The following is a 17244-nucleotide window of genomic DNA, read 5'->3' as shown; positions in this document are numbered from 1 at the left end:
CCCTGCACTACTCTGAAAATCTCAGTATAAAATTCTGGACATTCAGACTATGTTCTTTTAAAATGTATCAATACACTTAAGTAAATGTATAATTGGAAAAGATTAACTATCAGCTGGTCCACATATAGTAGAGTAATGGCATTCATTGGGATGTAATGAGTATGAAACACTAAGTTGTCACTCCCAGTTGCTAGTTTGCTGGGGGAGGAGAGTGGTGGAAAGAACAGGAAAAGGAAAATTGAGGTGACTTAAATGAAACAGGAGGCTCTTTGAGATGTGTGATCTGTGTTCCACACATGGATACGCATGCACACCACATGCCTAAGTCAAGAATTTTTCACAAGCAGCATCTTTTAACTTGCACATGTGCCATGGCTCTCCTTGTGCTCCGAACCGAGGGTATAAAGGGCGGTCTGGACCGATGCCTCTCCAGTTTCTACTCTTACCTCAAATCCAAAAAATCCGGAGCAGAAGGGACAGAGGGTGGGGAGTGGAATACAGATAGGGACGGCACATTTTGAAGAACCTCCAGTTACAGATAAGTAACCTGCATTTCTTCTTCGAGTGATGGTCCCTATGTGTATTCCACAGGTGGGAGATTAACAAGCAGTACTCAAATGCATGTTGGGTGTGAGGATGAAGAAGTGATAGCTGACTGTAATACTACTATCCTCACAGCTGTATCTTCCAGTAACTGCCCTACATATCTCTACTAGGTATCGGCCTCCTGGCAGGGTAGAGACAGTTTTAGAGATGTAGCAGAGGTTCCTTGAGCTTTAGTAGAATGAGCCCTCACTCCCTCTGGGAAGAGGGGGAAATATGAGCTAGTTGATAACACAAAGGATAATACAATCAGAAATCCATTTTGAAAATCTCTAAACACATACAGCTTGACCCCATGATCTCTTTGCTACGGAAACAAATAGTTTAGATGGCTTTCTAATGTCTTTTGTTCTTTGTAGGTAAAGGCCAATGCCCTTCGGACATCCAGAGAACACAGCCTCCTCATTTCATCTGAGGCACGTGGTTTAGGGGAGGAAATGGTAAGTGGATGGTATGACTCATATGAAACTCAGAAACTTCTTTAGGGATGAATTTGGGGTGGGATGTAATGAGACTTTTTCTTTAGAGAAGTCAATATACGGCGGGTCTACCATAAGTCCGCCCAGCTCGCTGAATCTTCTGACTGATGTTATAGTGATTAGAAAGGCAAACTTCATAGACAGAAGAACCATAGAGCATGTGGCCAGAGGCTCGAGGGGAGGCTGGTGAGAAATGACAGAACTGAGGTGCAAACTTCACCAATAGTGGAAAGGATCTAAGAAGCCCCTTCAAAAAGTGAGTTGTGACAGAATGAGTGAAGATCATGTGGTTATCTGCCAGAGGATGAAAAGCACTGATTGCTGCTAAATGCTCTTAGAAGGAACTGAAAGTGAGACCTGGGGACCAATAGGTAAGAAAATATTCCAGGATAGCAGGGATTCCAGCCAGTTCTGGTGTTGCTGAGACCAAGTGGAGAAATGCTTCCATTGGGCTGAATAACATATCTTAGTAGAGTCTTTCCTGCTTTGTTAAAGATAGATTGCACCATTCTGGAACATGAGCACTCTACATTTGATGCCCATTCAAATACCAGGCTATGATCTGCAGTGGTTCTGGACCAGGGTGCCTGAAAATGGGCAGATGTTTATGGTGGCTGAGCTGAAAACTTCAGTAGATCTGTAAACCAGAACCATCTCAGCCAGTTTTATATAGATTCACAGATTCCAAGGCCAAAGGGACCATTGTGATCATCTAGTTGGGCACAATAAGGATGCTTTGAGCTCTGTCTTGAGAGATTTTCTATAGAACCTGTGGTATTAATGGAATGGGAGGAATGACATAGATCCTTCCATAATAGCAGCTGAGCATCTCCCAATGAGACCTTGCCCAGGGCCGCTCTGGGGCAGTATGGGGGATGCTTTTGTTAATGTGTGAGGCAAAAAAGGTTTGAGGATGGCATTTCCCATTGCATGAAGAGAACCAAATTGTGACTTTCCCATTCATGAGTAGCAGAAAAATATTTGCTGAGATGTCTGCTAGGGAATTCTGCACCCTTGGTAAGTATACTCCTGATTGGAGTATGTGATGGCTGATGCACCAGTTCCAGAGGTTGACTGCCTCTATACAAAGTGGAAGGGGGATCTCGTTTCCCATTACTTGTATATACAGAATATAGTTATCCTATTGTCCAACATTACTTGGACATGCCAGGATCAGATAAGTGGGAGGAAGGCATTGCAGGCTCAATGTACCCCTTGAGTTCTAGTAAATTCATGCATTCTGGACTTCCTAAGGGTCCAGAGGCCCTGTGCTGTATGATCACCCACATGAGCATCCCAACCTAAGAGGCACGCATCAGTGAAGATGACTGCCTTGGGAGTCAGTGTGAAGAAAGGGATTCCCACCTGAACTTTGGCTTTATCCACCAGATGACAGAGTCCAAAACCTTGGATGGAATTGCCACCTCGTTGTTGATGTTATCTCTCTCTGGTGAGTACACAGAGAGAAACCAGGCTTGAAAACAACGAAGATGAAGCCTGGCAAATAACATCATGTGTGTGCATGGTGCCATGTGGCGGAGGAGGGAAAGGCAAGTTCTGATTGAGGTCCAGGGTCTGATAGTGACCTGGTGTAGGAGAACTCCCCTAGCCTGAAACCTCTTGAGAGGTAGATAAATTCTTGCTGTGGCCAAATACAATGTCACCCCTATGAAATTTATGGGGGTTAATATGGATTTCTTGTAGTTAATGCAAACACCTAAGAAAGGCAGTAGACTGAGCAGGAATCTCTGGAGATTGCAGGTTGCTCTCCAGACTTCTTTGTAATATCTGCTCATCAGAAGCCAATCATCAGGGTATGGAAAGATGGTGAATCCCCTTCTTCTCATTCAAGCTCCACCACTACTGAAAACCTTTATAAACACCCTGGGTGCTGCATGGCTAGCCCAAAGGGGAGGACTCTGAATAGGTAATGGTCTTGATCAAAGAGGAACCTTAGGAACCTTCTGTGGGGTGGGTGAACATCTATGCAAACGTATGAGTCTTCCATGAGGACAGCTACAAACCACGTGCCCTCCTCTAAGGATGGAATTATTGATGCCAAGGCAATCCTGCAGAATTTTAAAGCTTTTGGATGAATAAGTTCAGTCGTCATAGGTTGAGAATGGGCCTCCATCCCTCATTCTTTCTGGGGATCAAAAATGAAGGGGAGTAGAATCCCCTCCCTTGTCATTTAGGTGGAACCTTTTCTCTGGCTCACCAAAGGAGAAGTGAGTCCACTTCCCGTCAGAGAATCATCTCATGAGAATGGTCCCTGAAAAGGAACTGTGAAGGGGGTTTGTGTGTAGGAGTAGCCAGAAACTCAATCAGATAGTTGCCGTGAATAATTTCCAGTACGCATTTGTTGGCAGTTAGGGCCCTCCAGTTGCCAGCAAAATGGGTAAGGTGGCCTCCAAAAATCTGAGGAGGAGAATGATGTGGCAACAGTAAAGGTATGTGGGAGTCTCTACAGTCTTGTCAAAAGAAACTCTTGGACTAGGGGTTAGAGTAAGATGTTGCAGAGATTGTATTCCTGGACCTATAAACCTTCTGTCTTTTATTTGCCTGAGGACATTGATGATAAAAGAGCTGTGGAGGCAGTCTCACCTTATACCTCTGTCTGTGATGTTTTCTCTTGGGAGCATGGGTACAGAGATGCCAGAGAGTGAAGAGTTGTCTTTGAGTCCTTGAGGAAGCAGAGAGATTTATCTGTCTCCTCATGAAACAGATTGATCGTATCGAAGGGCAGATCCTGGATGGTAGTCTGTACCTATCTAGGGAAACCTGAAGATTGTAACCACAAGTCTCTCCTCATAATAATGGCTATAGCTGTTCCTCTAGACCAGTGGTTCTCAATCAGGGGTATGTGTAAGAAAAAGACTGGATCCTGGACTACTGAGAATACTGATGGCTGCGCACCAAGGCTGGCAGGTTGAGAAGGGAGAATTACTCTGTATCCTTGGGATAGTCTCTTCCTCTGGAGGGACAATGTCCTGAGATAAAGATGATCTCGACAGGAGGGGCAGATGATAGGGGAGAGCAAAAATGTCCTCCATGGAGAAAAAGATCTCAGACCGTCAGGAGGCGTGGGGAGAGTTCACTGATGGAGCCACTGGAACAGGAATTTCCCTGGTTACAGTGGAAGTCTGATCTCACCTGGGCCATGTGCTTTAGGCACCATGTCTCCTCTGTTTGTCTTGAGCCTTCGCCATAGGAACTGATGCTAGAATCAGCGGATCTGTACCCCTGCATGCCACTTTCTCCTGCTGAGATTTACTCGGGCCTAAGTCCCTGATGCCCATGTGTGCAGGCTCTTCTGACTTTGACAGGGTCAGGGAGGGCTCCTTTCTCTTCAAAGCAGTCCTCAAAGAAGACAGTTTGTCCCTACCCCTTTAATCTCATGGGAAGCGGCTTAGAAGTCTTAGCCTCCATTCCTGAACTTATGCTTGATGAGACTGATGTATTGGGGGTGGATGGGTGTCTCTGACCTGGATCTGATTGGTGTCTCATAGGCTTCTCCATCAGGTGTTTCCTAAGTCTCAGTTCCCAACCCTCATGAGTTCTGGGGGGAAAGGAGCAGCAGATGCTGCACTTGGCTGAGATGTGAGCCTTACCCAGGCAGCAGACACAATATTGATGTTCACTGCTCACAGAAATGGAGGGAGGGCAGGAAACGCAGTTTTTGAACCTCAGAATCCCAGACATAATCTCAGCCTTTTTGGGGGGAAAAATTCCTTCTTGGAAGGGGTAGAGGGAAACAGAAAATAACTAACTATACTATATGAGAAAAATACTAAAACTATTTAAAATATATTTACAGAAGTGATACAATAGGAAGGATCTGAAGCTATCAAAGATTTCAACTCAGACCATCCAGTGGTAAGAAGGACCTGGAGAAGCATTGGCCCGCACTGCTTCATGCCCCCAGTTCAGAGCACAAGGAGAACTACAAAGCATATGCGGCCCAACAGACAATGCTTGCAAAAAATTGTGTACTCAGGCGCATGCATACCCATGTGTGGAATACACATACAGACCATCACTTGAAGATCACTTGAAGATGAATGGTAAGTTCTGTACTAACTTGTGGCAGACTCCTCAAGATGGCCTACAGGCTGCACCACAGCACAAAATCTCTGCAGTGATCATCACTATGGACTCTCACCAAACTGCTTGACATGCCCCCTCCAGCTGGAAGTTACTCAAGGGACCGCATAGTGACACTTACATTGGACCTCTGGTGCTCCTGTGCTGGGGAAATTGTTCCCCAGTCCAAGTACTTCACTAGAGCAGCATATAGGGACCACAACAGGAGGCACACCTGCAGAGTTTTTACTACCTTTGATGTCCCATACAGTCACTGACTGTTTTTAAGTATTACCGTAAGAACGATATAAGCCGAGATGTTTAATTTATGAGTGTACTGACTGCTTAATTTTACTATTTGAACAAAAAAACTGGAAATAGCATTTGGCTGAAGTCAAATTTGGATTAGACTGGTGGCTACAGCAATAATGACAGAAGTACATGTATTACATATTTATTCTAATACAGCAGGATTATTAACAATGCCATAGTTAGTCAAAATCATAACTTTGTAAGACAAAGTATTCGTTAGATATGACTTTCCCTGTTAGCGTGAAGAGTCTGCACCTGAGGGGCATGTAGATAATCAAGGTGCACTTTTATTATCTATCAACCAATCAGCATTCAGCATTCTGAAGACTTGACTATTAAGCTAGTTAAAAAACCACATTGTTTAACGTGCACAGGCAAGATCCTGGAATAAAAATGAAATATTTACAACAGATTGTATTAATATACTTAGTCATTCTGAATAAAAAGAGCACCCTCAACTGCCTAATACCCTGATAGGTTTACTACCAACAGTGCACGGACAGAATGGACAGGCCTGACATGAACCAATCACGAAGAAGAGGAGGAGAAAAAGTGGCTGAGAGGCTATGATACAGGTAGCTGGAGAATACTGATGCCTCCTTTTAGTTATTCAGCTTCTAATAGTTATTTGAAATTATTCTTAAACCGAAATATTAGAATTTAGTTAAAAATTTAACTAAATTTATATACACCCAGTGCAAGACAAAAGGTACACAAACAATTCCATTTCAAGCTCATCATTTCCTGCTTCCCCTTTTGTACTGATAAAGTTGCAATTTTCAGGAGTACTTTACTTCTGGGTATACCAGTTTACCCGATATTACTTCATATTAAAACACTTTTACAGAACAGAAAATTTTTGGTTGTAATCCCATAAATGTCTGTTCTGTACAGATTTATGGGTCAGTAGATCACAAGCGCAGAAGTATCAAGGTGCGAATAGCAAATCCATTTCACATTTGACACTACTAAGCATTTAAAATATAGGTCCCTATGACATTTATCCCACTGTAACCAACTTACTCCTCTTGCATAATTGTGAAAATGCACATACACCCATTTTCAGTGTCATTTATAACTAATGAAACATCACATAGATACATATTTCCTAATTTTCATTAAAGAAATATTTGAAATTGATTAGTCTCCATAAAAAATGGCAACAGATAATGCATCTTGCTATTGATTATTTTTCATTAGTGATTAAATGCTATATTCATGGACTGGCCTTAGTGTACAAATTGCATGGAGATGGGAAGAAGAAAGATAGCAATGAAGAGACCATCCCATCTACCTCCTCTTCAAATAAAGTGAAAATAAAGAAGGGGAAGAAAAAGAAAAAAATAAGAGAATAAGGAATCCCATGTGGCATATATTATAAATTTAAATACAGTATGCAGAGGCAGAATGAGACTCACTGTTTAGGTAAAGCAGAGTTCAAAAGAATACTCACAGGAATAAAAGCTCCTAAATCTTCAACATAACCAGGATGTTCCTTAAGCCATTTTTCTAAATCCTTCCTTTTTGGTGCATCATCCCCTGCAAGCCTTGTTCCATCTTTCAGGTTAATGACAGGAACTGGGCTTTCTGCATCAAGTAGACCTTGGGACTGAGCATAAGTAAGTGTTGGGTTTATTACTGGAGCAACTTGCGAGGTGTTAATGCCTGGACTAACCTGTAGAAAGACAAAATGTTCTGAGAAATATGCAATATATTGGAAAATGAATGTCACAAAGAATTTGTAGGTGGTCTCCAATTTAGTTAAATACACAGCCAATTACATTCTGAAAGAGATCTATATGTAATTTTCCATATTGTAATTAAGCAATATTATAGATGTGGCTTTTTGTTTGTTTTTAATAAAAAACCTTTCCAGTTCGCATTTAAAAGATTATAAGTAAGGCAATACTTGAATTGTGGAATGATTATCAAAAAATTGTGAACAAGCCATGGAAAATTGCAGAAAAGTAATAATGGACCGTATTATTTGCAGTAATAAAGTCCATTATTACTTTTCTGCGATTTTCCACTTTCGGCCACCCATGGCTGAGAGTGGTGGCTCCCGCTGACATCCGCCTGGGGCTGACAGAAGGAGCCGGGGCTCCCACTGTCAAAATTGCAGTGGAAGCGTAATATTGCAGAATCTGCAATTTTCACAGCATTGCAAGTTAAGTAGGACCTTAATTATAAGCTTATACTGATTAATTCCAGATGAAATAATTTGAATGCTAAAGTTTAGCAATTATTTGTTCACAGCATAATATGCTCAATGAAGACATTCACAGTAAAATGGAACTCATATTTTGGATATAGAATCACATTTACTTACATGATTAGGTGGTTTATTTCTATTTATAAAGAGGATGTCAACTCCTTCTACATTCTTCCTCCTTCCTCTCCTCTTTTTGACTACAGGCTGGCTGTCGACTATCACTCCATTAGCATTAGCTGTTAACTGATTGGAAGCACCTATCAAATTAATAATGCAATATAATTAGTCAAAGGTGTGTTCCGTCTATAATCAGGAACACATTCAATAAAAAAGTTCCATAATTTGAAAGAGTAATTTAAAGATAATTCCCACATATAAACAAAAAATCATCTAACTGCTAAAGAGACCCTGTAACAAGTACAGAAAAAAAAAGGGATCAATACATCATAGTTGCAGCTGCTAGTACTATTAAAATTAAAACTATCAACTATTTTTCCATCTCCATTGTATAAGGGAAAGATCATTTAACTCCAAATGATTTAATTTAATTTTCTAGTACAGAAGAAGCTATCGGTGCATTTTATTTCTTTATTTGCGAACCAACATCATTCAGTGCTGTTAGCCTGACCATGATTAGCTCAGAACAGTGTTTTTAGCAGACAACCGCTCCAAAGCCAGCAGGGAAGACACAACCGTTTGTGAAGTATCACCCAAATTGGTGATGTTGAAAAAAGGAAAGCAAGTGTTCTTAAATCAGTATTCTATATGTAAATATCATTCACCAACATACTGAACCAATTTTAAGGTAACATGTTTTGGACTTAAATTCCTAGAAAGTTGTACCCATTTAAGAATCTCCATCAAGATATTGACAAGCTCAACATTCCAAATATGAGAGACTACACCATCTTCCAAAATAACATCTTAAGATTGACTTAAAAACATAGTGGTTTTGGGTTTTTTGTTTTTGTTTTAAACCCCTGTTTTTCACCTGTCTTTTGATTTTTCACCTTTACGGGGAGCTGCCCATGCACATTGTGTATGTGATCATCTTAGGGTCAAAATGCTACCTTAAATACACACAAAAATGCAGCATCTTTTTTTACTGATTAGAGGCAACTCTGCTTACCTTCTATTGTCCTCTTGGGGGGCATGTGGCAATTCCATTCTATCCAGTCCTTAGCTAAATAGGATAGGCAGCTGCTCCAATCACATTCTTTCTGCATGTTTCCCCACAATCTACTGTCACCTACATTCACCCCCACTCATATTTCCCTCCCTCACAGTTTCTTACCCATCACATTCTCTTTCACACCACATTCCTCTGCACTCTTTCAGCTCCTCTCACTTTGCCTTCATATCCTCCTGCCACCTCTCAGATGGCCTCCTGATCCCAACATTCCCTAGTACTCCATCCCCTCTGTACTCTGCTTCTCACATTCCTTTGATTCTTAGTGCCCTGTCCAGTTCCCTAACCCACTCCATTCCCTGATAGTCCCTACAGTCCCATTCCTAACACCTTTATATTTGCCTGGCCCTCAGTGACTAATGGGACACTCTCTTCCCTGAGAGTAGCCTGGCTTCAGAGCCATTGGAAACCAATAGAATGTCATCTATCTTTGCTAAGGGCAGCCTCACTTTCATCTGATAAGGTCAAATGGATAAACAATCCATCTTGCTAAGGGAAGCTTTTGCCTTCAGATCCAGATGGTAATGGGATATGGCAGCCATTTTAGATGAGGGCAAAAATTTGCAAGATTGAAGAAAAAATAAGACATTAACAAGAACCCTTAAAGATCCCAAATATTGCACAAGTTGACAACACTGTCGTACATATTTAATAGGCTTAAGGATCTTAGATGTATTATCCTGTTTTAAGTTGAAACTTGACATACCAAGTTTCTACTTCTGTATTTTTATGTAGCTTGTATTCAACAAAATGATTTCAATAAGCTTCTATTCTACATAAATGAAAAATGTGTACATTTTTCAAAGTTAAAGATATATTTTGGAATTGCTGTAACTCGAGCTTAGATTTTAAAAACTTTGTAAACAATTGGTCAATATTATGAACATCTTAAATATTGTGTCTACTTCATGTTTACAGACATTACTTTTCATAAAAGGTTACTCACATGCATAACTCAGGTATACGTGAGAGATTATAATGTCTCCATAAGAGTCATTACGGTCTACTGGGTTACTATATATATATATATATATATTGTGTGTGTATATACACACACACACACACACACACACACACACACACAATTATATTAAGTTCTTAAGAAGCTATTGTAATGTACAGGGTAAATAATATCCCTTTTAGACATTTTCTGAATACATATTTATATAATAAAGCATTGACGATCACTAGGCTAAATATCCATAGAAAAATCTAAATATAAGTTTACCACAATGAGACCATAGTGGCACCAAAGAAATCATGACACCATCACAAGAACTAGAAGGCATCCAATGAAATGGAGAGGTAAATTTCAAAAGTATAAAAGGAATGCCCCCCCCCCCCCCCACGTGTAATTAACCTCTGGAACTTAATGACTTTCCTAGCTATAATTAGAAATAGATCCAAAACAAATACCTAAATCTAAACATTCCTTGTTACGAAAAATTGAGGATCCAGATCAGAGGCTACTTTCTAGCTGTAATACATATTTCTGATTGAACTATAATACAGTTTTGTTCAGAATATTATTAAGGATCACAGTAGTAAAGCACAAAACTGTCTCTATACTACTATACTTGACTGTTTGATTGCCTCAGGCACAGGAGACAGATTATAAAGAATGCACAGAAAATTAACACCGATAGAAAATGGCAGACAAAGTATAATGGCTCTTTGTCTATTTCCCTACAATGTACAGTCTCAAAGAGATTCTTGTGACCAGGGAGCATTATGTAAATTGACACTATTATAAGTCATAATGTTTACCTGATTCTGGTAAGGATTTTGGAAAATTGACAAGGCTGGTCTCTGAAGCATTCTGGAGCTCACGTAGCCGAGCCAGGTATTGCTGCTGTCCTAACGTGCCTTCTTCACTTTCAAAGAGCCTTTTCTGAGAAAACCCCTGCTTCTGAAAAGTCAATTTCAAACCACCTTCCTGTTAAACAAATGCCAGGGTTAGAAGTTCAGAATTCTTGCATAAAACACATCTATTCCAGAAGAGTTGAGAGAAAATGAGATCACACAAGACTTTAATCAAGCCTTGCTTTTCTTCCAAGTAACCAATCTAACCAGAAATTTTACAGGACCACCTTTATGAATACAAATTGTGAATAAATTAATATCTTAATTGAAAAATTCAGACACTGAACATCTATCTACTTCCTTAGTCTCATCCTATGCAAATCCCAAATCCAATTACTAGAACAGAGTTCTCATCCATTTGTACTTACTACCAACAACTCTCAAATTACAAATATAGGAAATGGGTATTTTAGACACCTCTAGTATGTATGTGAAACTACAGAATTTAGTTGTAATCTTTTTAAAAGCACGTGAAATTATAAAGTGCTAATTTGAGTAGGGCATGCTAAAATGTTCAAAAAAAAGCCAAACTCACTGGAAACACCTATTATTTATGCAACTAACCAGTTTGTTAGAAACTGCATAAAACAGACCATTTGAGGAAGCATCTGAACAGCAGGATTTCAGAAGTTTAAAGAGGGACATACATTCAATGATGATCCCTCTAGTAGGATATGCAAATTTAAAATTGCTCAATGCCCAAAAGAAACATATCCAAATACCCGTAAACTAATGTGCAAAGGAAGTAAGAGTGAGAGCAGGCAGCCACTTGCAGGTAAAGCATGCCGCACACCGCAATCGCAATCAGGTCCTAGGGCAATAAAAATAAACATACGTCATTGATTTTCACTGTAAACTCCTTTTCTCGTACATGCTTCTTCACCTTTGGCATCTGTGGCGACTGATCATGTTCTTCCTTAACACCTGCAGTTGGGGGTGTTGGTGCACTAGGTTCACTGTAGTCTGCAGCTGCACCCGGGCTGTCCAGAAGTTTGGTTGTGTAGAAAGATGCTACTGTATTGCTGTCATAACTTCTTCTTGCTGAAGGCCATTTACCTTTCAACACTGTTTGACAAATACTGTCTAGTCGGTTAATCATAACTCGATCCTAGAAAAAAAAGAGATTTTTTTTTTTTTTTTTTTACAAAGGAACTGCTTACCAAATGTATACATTATGCCATTCAGAATGCAAATCTTACTCTTCTACAAAGAAGAGAAAGGATGATCTTATGGTTAAGTCACTGGACTTGTACTCAGGATTTGGGTTCAATTCCTGGCTCTACAACATGTGACTTTAGATAGATCACATGATCTCTCTATACCTCACATAACCATTTGCAAAATGTGGACAATGATACTTCCTTTCTTCCACTCTGTGTATCTTGTCTATTTAGGTCCTGCTCCTGCAAATACTTAAGCACATGCTTTGCTTTACTCACATGAGTAGTCCCATTAATTTTAATGGGAATACTGTGGATAGTAAAATGAAACAGTGCAGAAGTGTTTGCAGATTTTTGGCCATGACCATTTGGGCTATCACCTAACATATGTTTGTTCAGTGTCTAGCTTAATGGGATCCTATTTAGGCTGCGGCTTGTAGGTGCTACAATAATATAATAAACAACCACAAATATAAAAATAAATGCGCACGCTCTTATTCATAGTTTCTGTTGTCATGTTTGAATCTGGAACGGAACAGATTCAAATACCTTAAGTCCCAAGCCAGCAGAGCACTAAGCATATATTTAATTTTAAACACACAAATAGTCCCACTGAAACATCAAGCATGTACTCAGACCTTAAGCAATACATGCTGATTTCCCCAAATAAAATGTAGGGGACCCTTTTAGAAGCTATGTAATATAAAAATAAAATCCATAAAGTTTGCCGATACGTTAGAGCATACATATTTGTCCAAGATATGTGAACACTAAAACTGCCCAATATATAAAATGCTCTTTACAGTTCTCTCCTAATCCTGATTATGTTCTACACCACTATACTCAGAACAAGGGCCTACATTTTCAAAAACGATTAGTTGTTTTGTTATGCCTCTATTTGTGGGTGTCCATAAATTGGCCTTCCACCTTCCCTATGAAAGTTAGATCGTTTAAGAGCTCAAGTGGTGCTCTTAAAAATTGAAAATCATGAACATTGAAATCAAAGTTCTTTTTAAGAAAAATATTCGTGACGTTAATATAGTGGAGATTAAAAGCTCCTGAATTTCAGATACTAATACTAATCTCTCTCTTCTGAGCTCCCCCACCCTTTTTGTCTCTTCCTTTGTCATGAAGTTCCCTTTCAGGCTCTCCCTAAGCTGTTTGACTTCTGAAAGCAATGCCTTCATCAGAAGCTTCCAATCTGGCTGCGTATTTTCAAGCCTCAGTCCAATCCATGCCTGCCTCCGGTGAATGAGATCTCTATCACTGCAAATTAAGAAACCGATAGCTATTTTTTGTAATATAGTACATGCCTTTAACAAATACAATGAAATTTTACTCTAAGGGCTGGTCTACACTGGGGGGGGGGGGGGGGGGAATATCGATTCAAGATACGCAACTTCAGCTACGTGAATAGCGTAGCTGAAGTCGAAGTATCTTGGATCAAATTACCTGGGGTCTGGTGGAGTTCCGGAGTCGACGGTGAGCGCGTTCGGGGATCGATATATCGCGTCTTAACGAGACACGATATATCGATCCCGGATAAATCGATTGCTACCCACCGATACGGCGGGTAGTGAAGACGTACCCTAAGACTGTGTTATCGGTAACTACATAATTTAAAACTGTTTTGTAGAGGGGAACACAGATTCTTTGGAAAGTAGCATGTAGAAGAATTATACCAGTGACCCTTACATTTTACAAAATTGTGTTAAAACAACTTTAGAACTACTGAATAAAATATAAATCCCAGAAAATTCAAAAATGAAGTTGAATCTACTTAAAATCCAACTAGCACCTCCAAGAAGTAGGTGATTTTATAAGCCAGATATACTGCAAACCATAAGCATAGCAGGGGACTGTGAAAACAGGATTGGCTTTAGACGCCCATAAAGTATTTCCCTTGGGTCCTCTGATTTTGACTTCAAGTGTCAAAGCTAATCTAATCTTTCATTTTTAAAATAATATCTATCCTTTTCCACTGTGAAGGCAATTGTCAAAAGTATACTAAACACTAGGATTAAAGTTTGTATTTTAAGTATACATTTTATCAAATTACAAAATCTTCTTAGTTTTCCACTAGTGCAGTTGAGAATAAGCCACTGATGCATGCAAAAGGATAAATTTACTCACCATGCAGTAAAAAATGGTTACTGGTTACCTCTTGTAACTGGTGTTCTAAGATGTGTTGCTCATGTCCATTCCGTTCTAGGTGTGTGTGCGCCCACATGCACCATTGTTGGAATTTTTTGCCTTACTGGTATCCATAGGGCCAGCTCTGGCACGCTCTGGAGTCCTGGTATATGAGGCGCCGCCAGCCCTATGCCCTCTAAGTTCCTTCTTGCCGGCAACTCGGACAGAGGGGTAGGAGGGCCGGTTATGGAATGGACATGAACACCACATCTTGAAGAACAGCAGTTACGAGAGCTAGGTAACCTTTTTTCTTCTTCGAATGCTTGCTCATGTCAATTCCATTCTAGGTGACTCACAAGCGGTATCCCTGGAGGTAAGCTCAGAATTGTAACACTCCTCTGCCAAAGCTGGCATCACCCCGAACCTGCTGGGTGCAATGGGTATGGAGGTATGGATGGATGACCAGGTAGCGGCCTTGCAGATATCTTGAATTGGCACCTGGGCCAGGAAGGCTGCTAACGAGGCCTGCGCTCGGTTGGAATGGGCGGTAATGATCGCCAGCAGTGGTACCTTTGCCTGTTCATAACAAAACCTGATGTAGGTGGTGATCCAAGAGGAAATTCTCTGAGCAGAAACAGGTAGGCTTTTCGTTCTGTCCGCTACTGCGATGAAAAATTGTGTCGACTTACAGAACGACTTAGTTCTTGCTATATAAAAGGCTAGTGCTTTCTTATCATCCAGAGTGTGTAACCTGCGCTCCTTATCAGATTTATGAGGTTTTGGGAAGAAGACCGGTAAAAATATGTCCTGATTAGTGTGAAACTGCAAAACTACCTTTGGTAAAAAGGCAGAGTGCAGTCGCAGTTCAACCTTGTCCTTATAGAACACCGTGTAGGGTGGCTCTGACATAAGCACTCTGATTTCAGAGACCCTTCGAGCTGACGCAATTGCCACCAGGAAGGAGACCTTCCACAAGAGGAGCAGGCGGGAACAGTTGGGCAGGGGCTAGGGAGGGGCTGCTGCCAGGTTCATGAGCGTGCCAAACCAGTGCTGGCGAGGCCAAGCCGTGGCGACCATGATAACCTGTGCCTTCTCTCTCTTGATCTTTGCCAGGACCCTGCTGATGAGAGGAATCGCAGGGAACGCATACATCAGGTTCCCTGACCACGACAGGAGAAAGGCATCGGAGAGGGAGTCCTTGCCCAGGCCTGGCCGCGAACAAAACCGGTGGCATTTCCTGTTTAGCCTGGTAGCGAACAGGTCCACTCGGGGAGTTCCCCACACCTGAAAGATCATGCAGGCTACCTCCATGTGAAGCAACCATTTGTGGTGGGAGGAGAAGTCCCTGCTGGGGTGATCTGCTAGCGTTTTCTTGATGCCAGGGAAGTGACAAGCTTCCAGATGGATTTCATGGCTGATGCCTAAGTCCAAAAGACAGAGTGCCTCTTGGTAGAGAATCTACGAACATGCTCTCCCTTGCCTGTTGATGTAGAACATCGAGGCCATATTGTCCGTCAGACTCTCACCACCTTGCCCGACAGGTAAGGTAGGAAGACTCCGAATGACAAGCAGACCACCCTAAGTTCTTTGACGTTTATGTGTAACACCATCTCCTCCGGGGACCACATACCCTGGGTCTGGAGGTTGCCGAGGTGCATGCCCCAGCTGAAGTCTGAGGCGTCTGATACCAATTCGATGGAGTGATGGGGGATATCGGACAGAACCACCTGTAGGATGGTCATGCGATCGGTCCACCATTGCAGTGAGGTGAGTACTGTCGGGGGAAATGGTAACGACCTTGTCCAGGTGATCCCTGGACTGGGAATAGACCGTCGCCAGCCATTGCTGCAGGGGCCGCATCCGGAGCCTGGCATGGTGGACAACGTATGTGCACGCTGCCATGTGACCCAGCAGGCACAGGCAAACCTTGGCCTTAGTGAGGGGGAATGTGGAGACCTCCGCGATGAGGTCCGTCAACGTCTGTTACCTTCCTAGCAGCAGGAACGCTCTGGCGCAGGTCGAGTTGAGCACCGCTCCGATGAACTCTATCCTTTGGACCAGAACGAACGTAGACTTTTTGTCATTCGCCGGTAGCGTCAGGATCTCCTGCACTGCCTGCAGAGACTCGGGTGTCGATGGGACTTCGAGTTGACGGAAGCCCTCGTCACTGTCCGGTGTGGCAGGCATAGTATGGGAGGGGCTCGACATGAGCTGGGACCCAACTCCCTGATGGAGGTGTTGAGCCGCCCAGCACGGGTCTTGGCTTTCCTCCGGCCCTCTCCTTTCCCTACGGTAAGTGGGAGATCTTCCCCTCGCGGACCTCTTGAGCTTCTTGGCTGGAGAGGGGGATCGGTGCCGGCTCGTAGATGGCATTGGCGGGTGCTGGGTTCAGCGCTGACCCCATCAGGAGCGCCCCGAGATGGATGTCTCTCTCCTTTTTCATTTTGGGTTTGGACGACTTACAGATGCAACACGTGTCACTTATGTGTCCTTCTCCTAGACACCTTAACAGCTAACGTGCGGGTCGCTGATGGGCATGGGCCACTTACAATGATAGCATGGTTTAAAGCCTGAGGATCAAGGCATGCCCCGTCCCTAGGCTGAGTCCCGTCTGGGACCAACTAACAAGAACTAATACTAAGGGTAAATACGAAACTATATACAACTATTTTAAAAAGAAACGTTTTTGAGACACACTGAACTAAGCGAAAGCTAGCTGAAGCAGCAGAAGTTCCAGCACCGTGACTGGCAGCAAGAAGGAACTCAGAGTGGGGGGAGCCGGTGGTGCCCCTTATACCGCGCCATGCGGGCGCCACTCCAGAGGGCACCAGAGCCAGTCCCCTACAGATACTGCTAAGGGAAAAACTTCTGGCACTGGTGCATGTAGCAAGCACACACACCTAATATGGAATGGACATGAGCAAGCACTCCAAAAACTATAGATTTTTACCTAGCACTGTCCATCTGGTCCACCCATGTGCCTCTGCTCTCCTTGTGCACCGCATCAAGGGAATAAAAGGGGGGATTGCCAGACTGCCACCATCTCAGTTCCTTCTCTACCGCCAGTTCCCAGTAGGAGACTAGGGAGCGGGGAAAGAGGGGAGGTAGTGCACTATATATAGGGAAAAGATATCTCAAAGAACTCCTGTTACTACCCATCCTCCTTCTTCCAGGGATTGTCCCTATGTGTAGTGCACTACTGGTGATTCA

At 42.2% G+C, this 17244-nt stretch overlaps 1 protein-coding gene across 3 annotated transcripts in view; it reads right to left on the bottom strand.

Annotated features, from left to right (window-relative positions):
* The window catches only part of CHD9 (chromodomain helicase DNA binding protein 9), a 185492-nt gene that overhangs the window by 13889 nt on the left and 154359 nt on the right, over nt 1–17244 (bottom strand). For 2 of the 3 annotated variants that reach the window (XM_065416619.1, XM_065416620.1), the window contains 4 exons: nt 11577–11849; nt 10646–10814; nt 7807–7946; nt 6931–7152 (listed from right to left, as the gene is read on the bottom strand). In XM_065416619.1, the coding sequence (XP_065272691.1) occupies nt 6931–7152; nt 7807–7946; nt 10646–10814; nt 11577–11849 (804 nt within the window). The remainder of the gene's footprint in view (nt 1–6930; nt 7153–7806; nt 7947–10645; nt 10815–11576; nt 11850–17244) is intronic. The other variant, XM_065416621.1, reaches the window with a different exon arrangement.

This window comes from Emys orbicularis, chromosome 14, assembly GCF_028017835.1.
Source record: "Emys orbicularis isolate rEmyOrb1 chromosome 14, rEmyOrb1.hap1, whole genome shotgun sequence".
In the NCBI taxonomy this organism is placed as follows: domain Eukaryota; kingdom Metazoa; phylum Chordata; order Testudines; family Emydidae; genus Emys; species Emys orbicularis.
The sequence above is the reverse complement of the archived record's forward strand: the minus strand, read 5'-3'. Positions and strand labels throughout refer to the sequence as shown.